Source organism: Diceros bicornis, chromosome 25, assembly GCF_020826845.1.
Source record: "Diceros bicornis minor isolate mBicDic1 chromosome 25, mDicBic1.mat.cur, whole genome shotgun sequence".
In the NCBI taxonomy this organism is placed as follows: Eukaryota; Metazoa; Chordata; class Mammalia; order Perissodactyla; family Rhinocerotidae; genus Diceros; species Diceros bicornis.
In genome coordinates, this window is record NC_080764.1 from 21,214,057 (window position 1) to 21,231,674 (window position 17,618).

Genomic DNA, 17,618 nt, shown 5'->3' on the forward strand with positions numbered 1-17,618 from the left:
TCGCTACGCTTCAGTCAAGCCACTGGTAAAATACGGGTAACCCATGGGATTGTTGGACATGGTAGGCAGATATCCAAGTTGCCCTCTCTGGGACATCCGCTGTAGCTGTGCTGTTGCGTTGCTGTCATCAACATGGTCTTGGCCTCCTTTCTCTCCTTGGCTGACTCAGGCTACCAGGTGAACTACAATGTATAGCTACACTGGAATTTTAACAAAACGCCTATCACAATCTGGTGCTTAACATATATTTTTCATTAGTACCATCTATAAAAGAAAAATAAATGGCTGAATAGAAACCATTTCTGTTGCTGTTCTACAGAGTGCTTAGTACTGGGGTCAGAACCAGAGAAACCAGGCTCCTATTTTGTATCTGAGTAAATGGGAAAATAATTGTTTTATAAGAATAATTATTGAAAAATATGACAAAACACCTTAATATCCAGCAAGATTTATAAATTTCTAGTGCTGCAAGGGATACTGAAGCTTATCCAATGCCCTACTTTAACAAATACAGACAATTTGGCCCAAAGATGTTATGATTTACCCAAGTCGAACATAATCCTTCATAATCCTATTGAGAAACTTAAATTTTCAACAACATCTTATAACACAGGAAACACACTCTTCTGACTTAAGCGGCAACAGTAAACCATTCCTACAACAAGTAGAAGAGATAATGTTTTGTATAGAAGGATAATAAAAAATGAAAAGCTCATTACCCGTGCAGGACCGATGTCAGTGGTACTATAAGCTACATCTCCTTCTTGAGAATTGATAATATTTTTAATCCTCAAATCCAAATCCTGAGCAACCTCCTCTACTGCTTTATAAAAAGGATCCCTGCTGTTCTGACCTTTAATCAGCTGTATCTTGATCACTGAGAGAATACGACCCCCTGCAATGCTGAAAATAGAAATAAGATCACCTTTATAATAGCAATAGAAATGACAATATGCTTATAAACTTGAAAATATAATTCTCAGAGTTAATCAACACTTCTCAAAGAATATGACTTTGATCTTACAAATCAAGCAGTAACACATTTAAGAAAGGGATGAGAACCATTAGACAAAATTTAAAAGTTTTTCTAAAAGCAAGTCGTTCTAACAAGTTACTTCTTCCTTGATTTGAAAGCTGAAGGGAATAATTTAGTTATGTATGATATATGATAAAAGATTCAGATGCAGTTATATACATGCAATGTACTTCAAATCTGTACTTTTAGATACAACCAAGATAACAAAAACAACTACTTGTCATTGAATACCTACAATCCCACATTACTTTAATCTTAAAACCAATTCAATAAGTATTATTACCCTTAAATCACAGATGAGAAAATTGAGTCTCAAAAAGGTTAAATAGCTTGTCCAAGAACACACAGTGTTCTGGGCGAGGAAGGAGACTGACCTGAAACATGATACTGCATTCTAATGTAAGAAGGGTTATTATACAGAAGAGGAAATGAAGCCAGTTAATACTGATATAAAGTAAACCAGAGACTCGACCAACTATGGCCAACAGACAAGGGTTTTAAAAAACCTGAAATCAATTGTTTCTTTATACTAAGTCTGAACCTGAATGAATTTGGGTTGCAGTTCCTGCTCTAGAAGGCTGACCTAAAAAAATGTGAGAAATATATAGAAGGAAGGATTTTGGTGCATTACAAGGAAGAAATCAGGTGTCCAACAATAGAAGAGGTCTCTTATTTGAAGTCAGGAGCTCTGCATCCCTTGACGTATCCCTGGAAAGGCTGCACAGTCCCAAATGAGAGGCTGGGGCGTCTGACTATGGAGTCAGACTGCCTGAGCACAAATCGTAGCCTCCCCTGCCCCGCCACTTTCTACCTTGGGTGTGCTATTTAACCTCTCTGTGACTTTTATAGAGGCATAAAGGAAATTATGAATTGACGTTTTCATCCTCACAACCTATTGTCAGGGTTTATGTTTTAGGAAAGAAGCCAGGTTCCCAAACAAACACTGGAAATATGATTGTTCACATTTAAATAGCTGGTCCAAACAGAGAAGGAAAGTTAGAAGAAAATTGCAGAGAGAGTTAATGTATGACAGCGCATTAGACCAGCATCTCCCAAATTTGTCTGATCATCAGAATCACATTCAGCATTTGTTTAAAACATCAACTCCAGATCCCACCCTATTGAATCACAATCTGCAGAGAAGGGCACTGAATAGTTGCATTGTCTTAAAAGTACCACAGGTGATTCTTATGACTAGACAAGTTAGGGGAACATTTTATGAAAAAATTAGTTCCTTGAGAAAGGAACCGTATTTTATTAATCTTCACACTACCAGTTTACATTTGGCACACAGAAGAAATGATTGATGTGTTTGTTGAATAAATGACCACTATCACAGGCAACAATCTGAAGTTTTTAATATATATTTTACTATTATTCATATTATTATCATTATTTGTAATACAAAAGCACTGAGGGGGTTTCCACCTACACTATAGCAGACTAGATACTCTGAGGGAACATCTCACTGAGCTCGGCAGGAATAGGGGCAAATCTCCCAGTACCACCCAATCTCTCCCCAAAAAAGCAACAAACAAGAGCTAGAATGGAAAGTTGGAGGCTGTGAGTGGTAAGCAAGCATGATGAATGGGGTTTTCCCGAGGAGAAAAACCTCCAGGAGCACTGTGATCAGGACACAAAGCTGAGTGAGAGAGGGCAACCAGAGACTTTCACACTGAATCTGAACCTTCCAAGAGGGAAGGAGCTAGTAAGCTTTTATTAGATTGAGTCTATGTATATTATATTTTTGAAGCTTTTTTTTTAACATTTTTGATTTGGTGATGGCATAGAAGTACAACTGCTTTTTGTTTACTGATTTTGTGTCCAGCAACACTGTTAAACTTTACTATTAATTTTAATAATTTGCCTTTAGATTCTAGGAGTTTTCTATATATACAATCATATCATCATCAAATAGTTTTATATCTTCCTTTTCAATTGTTATAGCTCCTATTTGTTTTTCTTGCCTTACTACACTGAATTGGACATCCAATACTATGCTGAAAAGAAATGATGAGAGCAAGAACTCTTGTCTCATTCTAAATCTTAAATAGATGCTAAAACATTTTACCATTAATTGGGTTTTCATAGAAACCCTTTATCAGGTTAAAGCCCTTATTCTTAGTTCATTTTACACTGAGGGGGAGCCCTGTAGGGTGGGTACAACCCAAGGGACTCCTCACCTTGGTCAGCCCCCTCCCACTTCAGACTTTAGTGGTGGTAAGAACAGACTCTCCAAATCACTACATTCAGCAAACACTCTCAAAATAAAAGCTAGCTTCCCTTCTTGACTTCCCTCTCTGGCTTTCTTCCTCCCCCAAGTTTATGGCCTGTATTTTCATTACATTTGCCCGCTCATCAATTTAAGAAGCATTTAAAAAATATGTTATCCAGCATCATTAATTATTTTCTATGGAAGGACCTGGTCTTCCATACATCTGTAATCAGAAGTCTGAGGAGACTCTAAGAATTCTTTTAGGTACACAGGCACCTTCTTTTTCAACCAGTTTCTTCTCAATTTTCAATCAAAAGCACAGAAAGTGATTGGATGAAACGTAGCCAAAATGAAAACACAATTAACACTATGTGCTTTTTCTGGGAAGCAATCTCTAATGGAAGAGTTTTGGAAAAGATTCAAAAGGATAATAAAATATGAAAGAGTGTTGTAGTGTCAATTACAAGAACCAAAAAAAATGTTTTCAATGATATTAGGTAAAAGCCACCTTTGCCCCCTTTTCTCATTCCTTCTACAGGAACAAATATGCTAAATTTTAAAGATGATATAATTTCCTGACTGAATTGTATTTAGGAAGAAATTTATAAGATTTGTATCTCAGATACTTGCCAAGCTCAACAATTTGACCCTTGGCAAAATACGCCAAACACCAGTGCTATGACTAGTTGACTTACTGCTATGCATTCACTACTAGAGCCAACCATCAGCTCTTCAAATACCTGCTCAGCAACATGGTGGCGTAATTCAAACTCTCACTTCTAGAGCTGGAAACTCATGAAGTTTTGACTCAAATGACACCAGGACATTTGTGCTAGGCACAGGGGATACAAAATGAATTAAATATTTCTCTTTAAGAGGTCACAATTGATCATATGATACTGTGAGATACTGAAGGTACAGAGGGAGTTCGAGTGGGGAGGGTAGGGAAGAAGGAGGTATTCAGGAAGGTATCCCACAAGATACATTATGATTACTCTGGATAAACATTAATAGAAGAATTTAGGTGAGAAAGAGGTAAACTGCAGCTCCTGACTACTAAATGTATCGCATTAGAGCCCTGGGGCAGAAAGAGAAAAATGAAGTTAGTGAGGAAAAACGCAATTAAATCCCCATGCTTCTATCAAAACATATGACTGAAAGAGAATAATAAGCACTAATACAGACAACTGATTGGTAATACTTTAACGTAATTACTGACTAACTTGACTTTATTATATAGAGTGATTGGTTTTTCCCTATCATCTTCAAGAATTTAATAACTATTTGCTGAAATAAATTATATCTTTAAAAATTAAATGTGACTAAAAGTACATATAAAATGTATCAAAAATGTTCCTGAAATATTTTTAAATGAGAAAAATGTAACAGTAGGATTTTGTACTGAGTAATTTTAACCAGATTTAACATTCTATAAATGCATAATATTTAGTCCAATAAATATAAAGGTGTGCATTAAAAAGTTGTGTTATACACTTGAAACACAGAATTTTAAAAATTTGAACAACAGGGAACTAACTAAATTATGTAAGCTGAAACCTCTAATTTAAGACATTTTTCAGGTGAAAGTATAGTATGTATTTTATGGTGGCATCTACTGGCAAAGTGTAGAAATGCAGCCAAACTATAGCTAAGATGGCCTGATGAAAAGCTGGGAGTGGGGAGGTGAAGTGTGCGAATCGATTCTTCTTTGATTTCTTCCCTGTCTATTCCCCGTCCTTCCTTGGACTCAAGGATTATTGTGATTCCCCTACCACCACCACCATATTAAAAGAAAAGCAGTACAAACTTATACTGAGTTACAAGAGTTAAATACATTTTTATCTCTAAGTTTTAAGGTTGAGAACAGAGACCAGAGTGAGATACAGGCAGGAGTTAGTTTAGAATTTGTACATCATACTGAGGTTCCTGGAGTTTTACCCTGCACCTAGTATGGAATCACTGAAGGGTTTTAATCACGGGAGTAACATCTGCTGTTTTAGAAAGACCACTGGCAGCAGTGAGGACAACAAGAGGGGGCAACTCAAGACTGGAGGGAGAACGGACAACTTGGAGATAAGCGAGAAAGTCCAGACAAGAAAGGAGGAAAGTCTGAGAACAGACTTTCCATAAAGAATGGAAATAAGATAGTACCTATAGGAATAGAGATGAGGAGAAAGAGTATCAAAAATGTTAAGTAAGAAGAACTGATGGATCTAAAGGAGTTTAAGATATGTTCCAGATTTCTGCTTGGGTGGCTGGAGGGAAAGAGGCTTTATCAAGCTGGGCACTTTAGGAGGAGAAGCAGGTTTGCAGGAAAAGATGAAGATTTAGTTGGGACATGTTAAGTCTGAGTTGCCTTTGAGGTGACAACCTATAGGTTCTTAATGATATATTTTTGAAACTCAGGAAAGAGGTTTGAATTTCACTGAAATATAGATTTAGAATTTGCATATATGCAGTCAGAAAGGTAGGTGGAAAATAAGAGAATGAAATCTCAGGAGTTATGGGGTAGAGTTCTAAGAGAGAAAATGATCAAATTTGAGGACTCAAAAGAGACCAAAGAGTACGCCAACTACACGATCATAAGTGATCTTTGGCAGAACACCTTCAGCAGAGCGGAAAAGTGAATGAGTGTGAGTCAGTGAAGCACAGACGAGTAAAGAAATATTGTACCCTATGCCAGAAACTGTGCTAGGGCTAGGGAATATTAGTGAAGAAAACCAATAAAGCCCTTGCAGAGTTTACAGACTAGTGAGAAATATATATTAAGTAATTATAAATTGGGGAGTGGAATAAAAAACAGTATTTTTCCACGAATTTGAGCTGTAAAAAGAAGGAGAAGGAACTCGCAAAAACAAAGATGGTTTATTGTTTTTTCTTATAATCTTTATAGACTGTGGCTCAAGTACTAGAAGTTGAAAATTATAAGACAAAACAAATAACCAATGAAACAATGTCCCAATAGGTTACCCATATTACACCCAATGTAGGAAATATCTTCCTCTCTTCTCCCCATCTGGGCCTCATTTCACTCCCATTCTCCATGTCTGTCTAACTCCTTCAACTTCATCCTTCATGATTAAGTTCAACTGTAACGACCATCCAGGTAAGCATTCCTGACACACTTATCCCTGGCTCCCACAAACTAGGTCACTCGCCCTTTCCTCTGTACATTCTTCTGTTATTGCATAAGTAGGATATATGTTTTTAGTTTTTAATAACTTAACTTTTTAAAATTATGAAATGAATATATACTTAATATATGCAAAAATCACCATAAAGAAATGAAGATTGCTCAGGTAGACTATTTAGACACCCACTTGAATACACCCACTATTTAGACACCCACTTCTTCAATGTCTTCCCTAGAACATAGAATAATTGCTCATTATGACCAGATAGGATATTCAAAAGAACACTCCTCCAAAGGGAACGTAATTATAACAAATTACATTGGATTGAGTATATGCATTTATACGTGCTCCCTCCTAAAACCCCACTAAAATGACAAAAAGCCAAGTGTTTTAAACCCATAAAGAAAAAAAAGAATGGAAGAGGAAATAACAGCTAATGATAGTGGAGACGTATCATGAAAGTATGGAAAAATGAAAAGCAGATGGACAAGTGGTAACCAACTATCCAGAACAGAGAAAGCTAAAACCTAAGTAACTGCTAAAACAGACAATAAGAAGCAACCTCAGAAATTCTGGGAAATTGAAGGCAATATTGAAGGCTATGATAAAGTGTGGGTGTAAACAAGAAAGCTAGGTGAGAGTCTACTCAAGGAACACTAAGATCCCTAAATCTCCTCTCCTATTCTGAGCAGTCGGGCTAGTGCACTTCTCTCACTTCAGCATGGACAGCAGGAACACTCTGAAGAAACCAAGCCAGAAAGGCTCCAGACCTAGAAGCCCCAGGGACTGAAAACAGAGGGATTGAGTAAAAGTCTACATATTGAACTGGGAGACTCAGCTTCAACCTCCCCTACTTCAAACCCCAGAATATTGCTAGCCAGACTTACAGCTTTCAGAAAGAGACTAAAGGATGCCTCTGTAGAAATTTCTGGGTAAGTCCCAAAGAAAAGACCTATAGTTAGTGACATTTAGAGAAGCCCCAAAAAAAGAGCCAACTGGCCACCATGCTATAGTGAAGTCCACTGTATTAGAGCTGCTAATCAGCTTCATAGGGCCTCATCCTTAAATAGGAAAGGACAGAAGAGAATCACCAAACGTTTTAGGAACACCTCTAACATGAAAGTGGGCAAAACAAGCAAAAAGAAGAACATTCAACTTAAATAAAACAACGACCATCCAGGAAGCGGATAAAAATAATCTTAAAAATTAAATATAATAATCTTAGAGAGATAAACGAAACATGACATAAGATCACACGATCAAATGTGAGAATAGAATAAAGATATTTGCCTCCCATTTATTTTTTCTCAGAAAGCTATTTGAGCAAAATAAGGGATTAACCAATTCAAAATAGTTATGAGATGGGCCAGCCCCGTGGTGTAGTGGTGTAGTCGGCGCATTCCGCTTCGGCAGCCCGGGTTCACAGGTTCGGATCCCCAGGCATGGACCTATACCACTTGTCAGCCATGCTGTGGCAGTGACCCACATATAAAGTAGAGGAAGACTGGTACAGATGTTAGCTCAGGGCTAATCTTCCTTAAGCAAAAAATGAGGAGGACAAGCAACAGACGTTAGCTTAGGGCTACTCTTTCTCAGCAAAAAAAAAAAAAGTCATGAGATCCAGGAAACAAGGCAGAGGCAAAGAAAATTCACCAGGTGATGATGAAGCTTTAGGGCTGCCACTCTGAAACAGACCCAGCAAGCAAAAGTACAGATTGAATGAAGATAGAGGACTCTCCAGAAGGAATGTCTTCAAGGGCAAAACCCAAACTGATAGATGACCTAATAAGAAGAAGAAATTGTATAGTTTCATTGGCAAGCTTGATGAAGAATTGATGATAAATATATAGGAAATAAAGCAAAAGAAAACAGTAAATAATTATTCACTCGAGAAAAAAACAAAAATTTGTACAAGAAAGGAAATCAGTATATCATATAGCTTAGCTATCGGCAATATTTACAGAGTGATAATGTAAACTCTAAAATACAATCTAATCTGAAATTTTGGTATAACTATATGAGACAGATGAAAGAAAAGAACTGTGTGTATGTGTCTGTGTGTGTGGTTGGAGAGCGGAGAGAGAAAAAGGCGTGTTGGGAGGTTGGTGAGTGGTTTGCAAATCCTCATCTTCGATGGTAGAAAGTTAATAGGTAATGTCTAAAATTGAAAAATCAAAAATAGCAGCATAAAAATTTCATTTAAATGAGGAAAATCTAAACACAAACACAAAAAAATATTTAAAGTCAATTCCTCTGAGGACTTTTTTACTATATATCTGTAGTACCATTTGACTTTAACAAAATCTACCTATATTGCTTTGCTAAAAATAAGATATTGTTAAAAATTAATTATCTGCTATCTCTGCTATCAGAAGAAATGGCCAGGGAATATATTATCTGAAAGCTAAGAAGACGTCACTAATATTGACTATAAGCCATTTTCAAAACTTTCCTCCAAATTTACTTCCTTGTAATGGATATCCATACAAGAAGACAGAAGATGCAATTCAGAATAAAATCCTTAAAGAAATTCTTCTTGGAATCTTAAAATGGAAAGAAGTTTCATAGAATAAGATACAGTGATTAAAAGAATGAGTTCCAGGGTCAGAACCGACTGAGTTCAGATCCCAGCTCTGCTACTTAGTAACAACGTGACTAAGTTATTTAGTCCCAGTGCTTCAGTTTCTTCCTCTCTAAATTAAGTATTTATATAGCACCTATAATGTAAGGTTGTTGTAATGATCAAATGATAATCCCCATAAAAAGCTGAGTACAATGTCTGATACATAATAAGTGTTCAATAAATACCAGCTATTTTAATAGTACTATGCTATGGCATACCAACCAAACTGACAGTGATCTACCATGACTGCTAGCATATACAAACTACTTCTGCCCCCCCAAATTCATCTAAAAATTACTCAGCATCCAATATAACCATATAATAAATGGGAGTCTCACCAGTCAAAAGAAAAATATCTTACTTCCAATATCATATAAAGACAAATTACAGATGAATCAAAGATTTACACATAAGAAATGTAAAAAAAAAAAAACTAGCAGAAAATACCATATAGAATTCATCATATGTCTGTCAATTTCCTCACTCATTCTTGGTATAGGTTTCCTTTATTGCTAAATAAAAAGTTTAAAGAAATTATCTATTCAATCATTTTAAGTCCTCAAAAATCGATTTCTTCCCAAAAAAAGATAAATGGTAAACCCTCTTCTCTAGTCAAATTTAATTTGAACATGTCATTTGACTTTGGCAAAAATTTTGGAATCATAAAAAGACAGAAAATCAAAGGGAAATTATAATTTATTCACCTAGATATTTTGTTTCTTCTCCCTACTGTTTGGTCTTATGCTTGGTCATTTCAAGAGCTCTTATAGTCAAATCTACCGCTGATTCTATGAAGTTTTAAAGAGAGATTAAATTACAGATTTCTAATTTATGAAAAGTCATTACCTTGGATTTGGTATTTCTCCAAGAATCTCATCTAATTTGTCAATGAAATTAATAAAGTTAGACAATCCTTTTACATGTGTCCTTAAAGGATCAGATGGTGATGGTGCATATCCTTTCCCTCCAAGTTCTATTGTTCTAATAAATGATGTGGCCACCTACGAATTAAAACAAATGATTTAGTTATGTTTAATGACTTAGTAAGCTAAAACTACAATTTACTTTATGAAGCTAGGTACATTTCTATATTTCTGGGTATACAGGTAAAGTGAAGCATTTTTTATGACTCATGCCACACTTTGATTCAGAAGCAAATAATCAAAGAAACAGGTGCTAGGCAGAATTCATGCCAGCAAGGGTGATGGCAATGCAGGTGGATGGAGAGCAGAGAGCCAAGTGAGGGGACGAAGTAAGGGCATAAGAGTATATTATTGACTACAAAGAATCAGTTTATAAATATATCCTTATATAGATTGACTACTGGCTCCTGGAATTGTTATACGAGACAAAGGGGTTTTTCAGTGTCAACTGTGTTGATTTATTCAAGGTTGGGCAATTAACTCAACTCTTCTAAGCCTTAGCTTCTTTATTTGTAAAATACAGATTAAACTAGATAGTCACTAAATCTCATCTAGCTTTCACATCTTAGGATTATCTGATCATGTGTAGTTCAAAAGGCCTTGCCTTTACAATTATAAAAACACGTGGCTATACGTAAGAGCACCTCCATCAAAGATGAAATGTTCTAAAGTTGTATTTTTCCAAAGTGTATCCTAAGAAACACAAATTCTATGAAATTTCAACAATTTGAGGGATAGTTCCATGGTTAAATAACTTAGGAAACAACAGATTAAATAACAAGGTTAACTTAAGCAGATTTCTTTACAGCAGGACTCCTTGAAGTTTTTGATATACAAACATGCATTATGTATATCCAATGAGGGAATATAATATTTTCAAACTTTTTGCCCTTGGAAACACTTACACAAGGAGCATTTAATAGGGACTTTTTGCCTTTGGAAATATCTATTCGAGGAGAATTTAACAGGGCTAGCACTCAACAGAATATATGTAGGGAAACACTGCTTTAGAGAAATTATCCCTTGTCAAATTTGAAGGATATATAAAAAATAAAAATACCATGGATTTTCAAATACATATGTAAAACATATATTAACAATTTAAAAGTTGTTTTATCATAGTTACAAGAATTCTATATCAAGGTACATGGATACACTGTTCAAAGAGTCTTTAAGAAATCTTGAAAGTGTAACATGTCCATACCAAAAAGATAGACATCTGTTTCTCTCGAGCAGCATGTTTCAAATCGGTGAAGGCTTCTCTTCCAAGTCCTCTATCAGGAATATTGAGAATATGAGCCAGAGCCAGGTCATTCTTTGAATTCACTAGCAGGTTTAAATATGAGTAGATAATTTTCTTTGCTAGTAACTTCTCCTGTACAAGAAAACATTATTTTCCTTATTGAAGTTGTTCTAAATCCATAAATAATCTTTTTTATATGCAGTAAAAATACATATGATCATTCAATGACAATACTTCACTCAGCTCTTTGGGAAAAGAAAATTGCCATATCAATCAAAAGTCTGGGTTGGACAATTAACATATCTCTACTCATGAAACCAGCTTGCCACCAATGAAAATCTATGAGTAAATAACAACCATCATAATTGTTGGAAAATGTCTCTTAGAAAATGATATAAAAGATACAGTCCAAAGTCTGCCTTTCTGATGAGGCCTGATCTCATTCCCCCGTATACATTTCCCACTAAATAATAACCAATAATGAAGTCCCCTGAAGCTGAGGGCATGGTCTAGCTGGTACTATTTGCTCCTATACATACATCTCTTACAGGGCTAAATATAAGGGCTGAAGTTGTTAAATTTGGGGAGAATTATTAGATACCAACTTTGACAATACCAAATAACCAACGAAGTATTAAAATGAAGAGATTCAACCAAATGTTAAGCAAATAATAGCAAGTAGTTGATTTTGACATTAACTGCCCTAAAACAGAGCTATAGACCGCTCAAATATAAGATAAATAATATTTGGGAGAAATTGATATGTGCATCAGTTTTCATTTATACTGTACCTGTCCTTCACACTCAAATGATAAACCACGGCATTCAATGATCTTTTTTTTTAAATTAGCTATTTATAGCTATTCAAAGCCTTCAACTTCCAGTACTGGAGAAGTGATTGCATGAACTCTCACAGATAACAAGTATAAAATATTAGGTAAAACTTTAAAAACATAACTATGTAAAGACACTGGAAAGCATCCAAAAAGCAGACACAAGTTGGAGAATTTAATCTTAAAAGAACTGCAAGAAGAAGGGTAAGAATTGCAAGTCTGTGGTTATTCAGGACCCAATAACTTCCAGTAATGGGGGAGAAGTGAGTGATCATGTGAACCCCACAGATAACAAACATGAAATATTAAATAAAGAATTAAAAATGCTATTTAAGACACTGGAAAGTGCGCAGAAGGTAGACAGAAGTGGAAGAACGTTTAATTTCAAGAGAACTGCAATAAGAAGAGTATGAATTAAGTTTACGGTTACTGGCCCAAGTTTCATGACTACGGCTACAGAAAAAGGAAGTGACTAAAGGGGCCAGAAATTAGAATTCAGGGCTGGGACTGCAGCTAGAAATTTAAAGGGCGAAATACTGGAAACAATTGAGAACATAAACAGCCAAAATTCCTAGCTAGCAGTGAAACTATGTAAGCAAGGAGGAGACACTAAAGGGTCCATCAAAAACTCAGGCAGAAATCAGAGAGAAATATATTCTAGAAAGATTGAGCTATGAGGAACCAGAGCTATGGGTCTGAAGGTTTGCTAAACTGAGTGCCTTCCACAATTGTGTATAGCTTAAGTGGCAGAAAGCGGAAGCTGGACAGGCTTGAAGTCTTAAATGTACAGAGCCCAAACCAGTTGTGTCAGCACAACTGGAAAACTCAGGACAATCCCTAGGAAAAAGAACTATACAGAGAGAATAAGCTCTATAGCGCCCCAAATCCTTGGCTGACTGCCAAATTTGACAGGCAGAGGGAAGATCTACAAAAGCCAAGCTATAAAAACAGCAAGGGGAAGCCATAAGAACAGATATCCAAAAAGCCACATACCACCAAGGAGACAAAACGTGTAGCTGGAATCCAGGTAAGTAAACTGCTTACTAGAACAAAAACCCAATCTTCCTCAGAAGAACATGACAAAAACTGGAGTCACTATAAAATATTATCTGTAATGTCCTGTTTTCATCCTAAAATTCCTAGATAAAGAAAAAAGAAAATGTGACCCCTTCTCTAGATAAAAATTAGTCTACAGGGGCCGGCCCGGTGGCGCAAGCGGTTGGGTGCGCACGCTCCGCTGCGGTGGCCCGGGGTTCGCTGGTTCGGATCCCGGGTGTGCACCGACGCACTGCTTTGGCAAGCCATGCTGTGGCGGCGTCCCATATAAAGTGGAGGAGGATGGGCACGGATATTAGCCCAGGGCCGTCTTCCTCAGCAAAAAAAGAGGAGGATTGGCGGATGTTAGCACAGGGCTGATCTCCTCACAAAAAAAAAAAAAAAAAAATTAGTCTACAGAAATTGTCACTAAGTGGACCCAGAAGTTGGATTTAGCAGACAAAACATCAAGGCAGCCGCTACAAATATATTCAAAGAACTAAAATAAAATGTGTTCAAGGAATTAAAGGAAAATATGTTATCAATGAATTAACAGAGGAAATAAAGTGGACACTAAAATGAAAGTAAATTCTCAAGATGAAAAGTAAAATAATTGAAACAAAATTTGCTCAAGAGCAACATGGAGAAAGTGGAAGAAAGTATCAGTGAACTTACAGATATAGCAATAGAAATTACCAAATATGAAAAACAAAAGAAGAAGAAAAAAAAGAAGAAAGAATGCAAGACATCTGTGGGACAATTTAAAGAAGTCCAACATACACATAATTGGAATCCCTGCAGAGAAATGAAAGAAGCAGAAAAAATATTTGATAAAATTATGGCCAAAAGCATCCCAAATTTGGTGGAAAACATCAATTTATAGATCCAAGATGCTACTCAAGCAGGATAAACACAAATAAAATCACTTCTATACACATTATAATCAAATTCTGACAGGCAAAGACGAGAAAAAAATCTTGAGAGTAACCAAAGGAAAATGAGACATTACACACAGGGGAACAATGATAAGGTTAACAGGTCATCAAAAAGGAAGCACGTAAGCCAGAAGACACTGGAACAACACATGAAATATGCTGAAAAATTATCTTAAAAACTACTGTACAATTACAATAATCAAGATAGCATAGTATTTACAAAGGGACAGACACTCAGATAATGAAACAGAATAGCGAGTCCAGAAATAGACTCAACACAGATATGGCCATTTGATTTTTTGACATAGGTGCAGAAGAAACAATGGAGAAAGGATAGTCTTTTCAATAATTGGTGTGGAAGCAATTGGTCACCCATATGCAAAACAAATGAACCTCACCTAACCTTCACACCTTTTATAAGGTATGGATAACCTTATAAAACTCAAAGTGGATAACAGATCTAAATATACAATATAAAACAGCAAAACTTTTGAAGAAAACACAGGAGAAAATCTTCATGACTTGGAATTAGGCCGAGTTATTAGACATGACACCAAAAATACAATTCATAATAGGAAAAATAGTAAAATATCAATTTATCAAAAAATTAATAAATTCAATTTCATCAAAATTAAATTCCTTGTATAGAATTCTCTTCTTGTTCTCACCTTCTCAACTACTTCCACCCTACCTTCTGCTCCAGAATCCTGTTTGTTTCTAATTCTTAGACATTGCTCCCAGACTGTTCACTTCAAATCCTCTCTGACTATTCCCTTGGAAAACTGGACTCACAGATTTAAACTCAATTCACTCTCAAAACATATGAAATTCATAAGTCTTTCAGTGACTGATAACTTAGCTAAAGACTCAGTAATTTATCATCTGTAAACTCTAAGAAAATATTTTCCTTATTAAAATTAAAATTTCTTCATATTCTGTTCTAATCATATTTTAAATTAAGAAGCATAAGAGATTTAAAAGGGCAGCAATAAGAAATTACAAATCATTAGGAAGTCTCTTAGACAATTATCAAGGAAGTCTTAAGTTCATATACATCTTAAAAGCATTTTTAAAGATAACATGCTTATGGATTATTTAAACTTCATGTGAAAAACAATTCTTGAAAAATGAGAGGCAGAATCAGTTTAAAAAAACCTCATTGGACAGGAAAAGTTGTCTTAAATATGGACTCGAAATATTTAAGCAAAATTGATTAAAAGAAAAAGTTTAAATATTAACCTCATGAAACCTTTTTTTCTTAAATATTAAAGATACTAGCTAAACTTTACACTTGCAGAGAGGCTCCCTGATTGCCCAATATAAAGTAGCAATTCACATTCTCCCTTTCTTACCACCGTTATAACTCTGCATAACAGCCAAATACAGCTCCCTGGATAGACCTTCGTACTTTCTGGTCCTTTGTTTATTTTCTTAATATTTCTACTACTTTATGAGTTCCAGGAGAGCAAATGATATATCCTTAGGGCCTAAAAGAATGATTGGCATTATAGTGGATAATCAATCCATTTTTGTTAATAGGTTCTCAATCAGTTTTTGTTCAATGATGAATGAAAGAAAAATTAATATACGTACTTGGACCTTTTAAATATTTCAAAATTGAAACTATTGATAAAAATTTACTTGGGATCAAATAAGTGCTCATATATTTTTATTGCATTGCCTTAAAAAGAAAAGTACTCTAAGGTACAACTAAATTAAAATCATCTTTAAGATCTGTCCTAAAATTTTATAAAATAAGATATAACAGTTTTCTGCTTAATTTCAAATGTCCTTTTATCTTCACTTTCACAGTCAATCACAATACTTCATGTGAGACTATAATACAAAAGTTTCCATTTTAACTTCATAGTGCAATAGTCTACCTAAAATATATGAACCTCTTCTTTATCTCTGGCATCTGGAAAGAATAACACAGTTTGCCAAAAATCAAAACAGAGAAAAAGTGACATTTACATTGTAATCAGAAACTTTTTTTACTCTTCTACATTTAATTTCATGCAATCTCTGTTTCACTGTGCTTCTGCTGTCCAAAAATAATGAGGATTTACCAATACATATATATCTGATCCTTACTGGGTACAAAACCAGGGCTTGAACTCTCACATCTACAACTCGCTCTTTACGGCTAGCAAATTTTGTCCTCCTGATCTGTGATGCTAGCCAAATATCAGGGAAAAACATCTTGGAGTCTTCACAGTTAGAGTGTTTCTTTTAACTCATGGCTGCAATTGGAAATCTATCCCTATCATTATGGTCAGATAACATGGCAGTTATGGTTTCCCTGCTCTTGTATTTGCAAGTGGGTTTTAAAGAGGCTCTCTGGAAAAGCATTCCACATAAATACAGTTATGATGTCCAGAAGCAAGGGCCTAAATTGAAAAACTCCACAAGATTGAAACTTTTACCAAGATACCAAAAATAAAGATACTGTTCTGGTTATTTGTTTAATAAACTGAATCTATCCATACCACAAAGTATTTGTAATGTTTGTTTAGAAGTTGAACAATTTTATTTAAGCTTTCTGACAATTCCAAGTTTCTTTTCCTATCCCTTGATTATTACTGAAATGCAAATACTCAATCTCACTTCTAAGAAAATTAGTTTTTCTAAATTGAAAAGATTAACAATTTATACAGGTATTTTCTACTTTCTTTGCCAACGCATAAATTCTTATATTTAATGACAAAAAAAAAAAGTTGAACTAGAACTAATATACTGGTAGAATTTTTTATTTAACTGATGATTTCTTTTTTGGGGCCTTTATTCTATTTTTCCCTTTATTACTTCAGAATTTCTAAAGGAATAGTTTAGAACCTTAGAAAAAATAAAATGAAGTAAAATAAAATAAGGAAACAAAAATATTGTTTCTCAAATTCATTCCATTCATCTACTTGAGGACTCTGGTGTGGCATTAGTAAGCACATTTCGTGATCAAAATATATCTTTGCAAGACTGCAGCCCAAAAAGTCACTTTGGAATTTTAATAGAAATATATTGTCTTCCAAAAATACTTTGTAAAAAGAAAAATTGGAAGTCTGCAAGTAACAGAAAAATGGCTGACAGGATGGCTGCTACTTTACCAGTCCTCATAAAATCTAATCCATCAGCTAACTAGTAGATAAAATTCTCTTCGAAAATACAACCCAGGAAGGCAAATGATAAAAAGTAGAGGATTAACACAATGAAATTATCATTGTTTTTTAAATGAGAAAACCATATGTTTACAAGGAAGACATATTAGTTTCTATATACGATAATCCTTTTTCATGGACATCCCTTTAAAATAATGTTTTATATCTATAAGCCAAAATTCTAAAAGCTCAGGTCATTTTACATGTACAAATTAGTTCATTCCTCTTAATTAAAAGGCACAATAATGATTATTGTTTCCTCCTTGTGAAGCCTGTAAGACAGATCAAAGAGAAGAGATCTGTAAGTGATCTATCCTCTTGATGCACGAATGTACTCCTTAGGTACCATTGAGAAAGGACCAGGCAATTTGGTAAGTGTTTTGTCAAGATTTGGGGCAGGAGGGAAAAAGAAGGAGAATGTAAGTGAAGAAGTAATTTCAAGCAAGAGAAAATAGTTACAAATCACAATAAAAGGAACCATGTCTTGGC

The 17,618-nt window shown here is 35.1% G+C and overlaps 1 protein-coding gene across 2 annotated transcripts in view; it reads right to left on the reverse strand.

Annotated features, from left to right (window-relative positions):
• Window positions 1-17,618, reverse strand: part of PARPBP (PARP1 binding protein) — a 65,445-nt gene that overhangs the window by 17,310 nt on the left and 30,517 nt on the right. The window contains exons 5-7 of one of the 2 annotated variants that reach the window (XM_058568550.1): window positions 11,136-11,306; window positions 9,855-10,009; window positions 720-903 (exon numbers count right to left, since the gene is read on the reverse strand). In XM_058568550.1, coding sequence (XP_058424533.1) covers window positions 720-903; window positions 9,855-10,009; window positions 11,136-11,306 — 510 coding nt within the window. Of the gene's footprint in view, window positions 1-719; window positions 904-9,854; window positions 10,010-11,135; window positions 11,307-17,618 lie in introns of those variants that run through there. The other variant, XM_058568551.1, reaches the window with a different exon arrangement.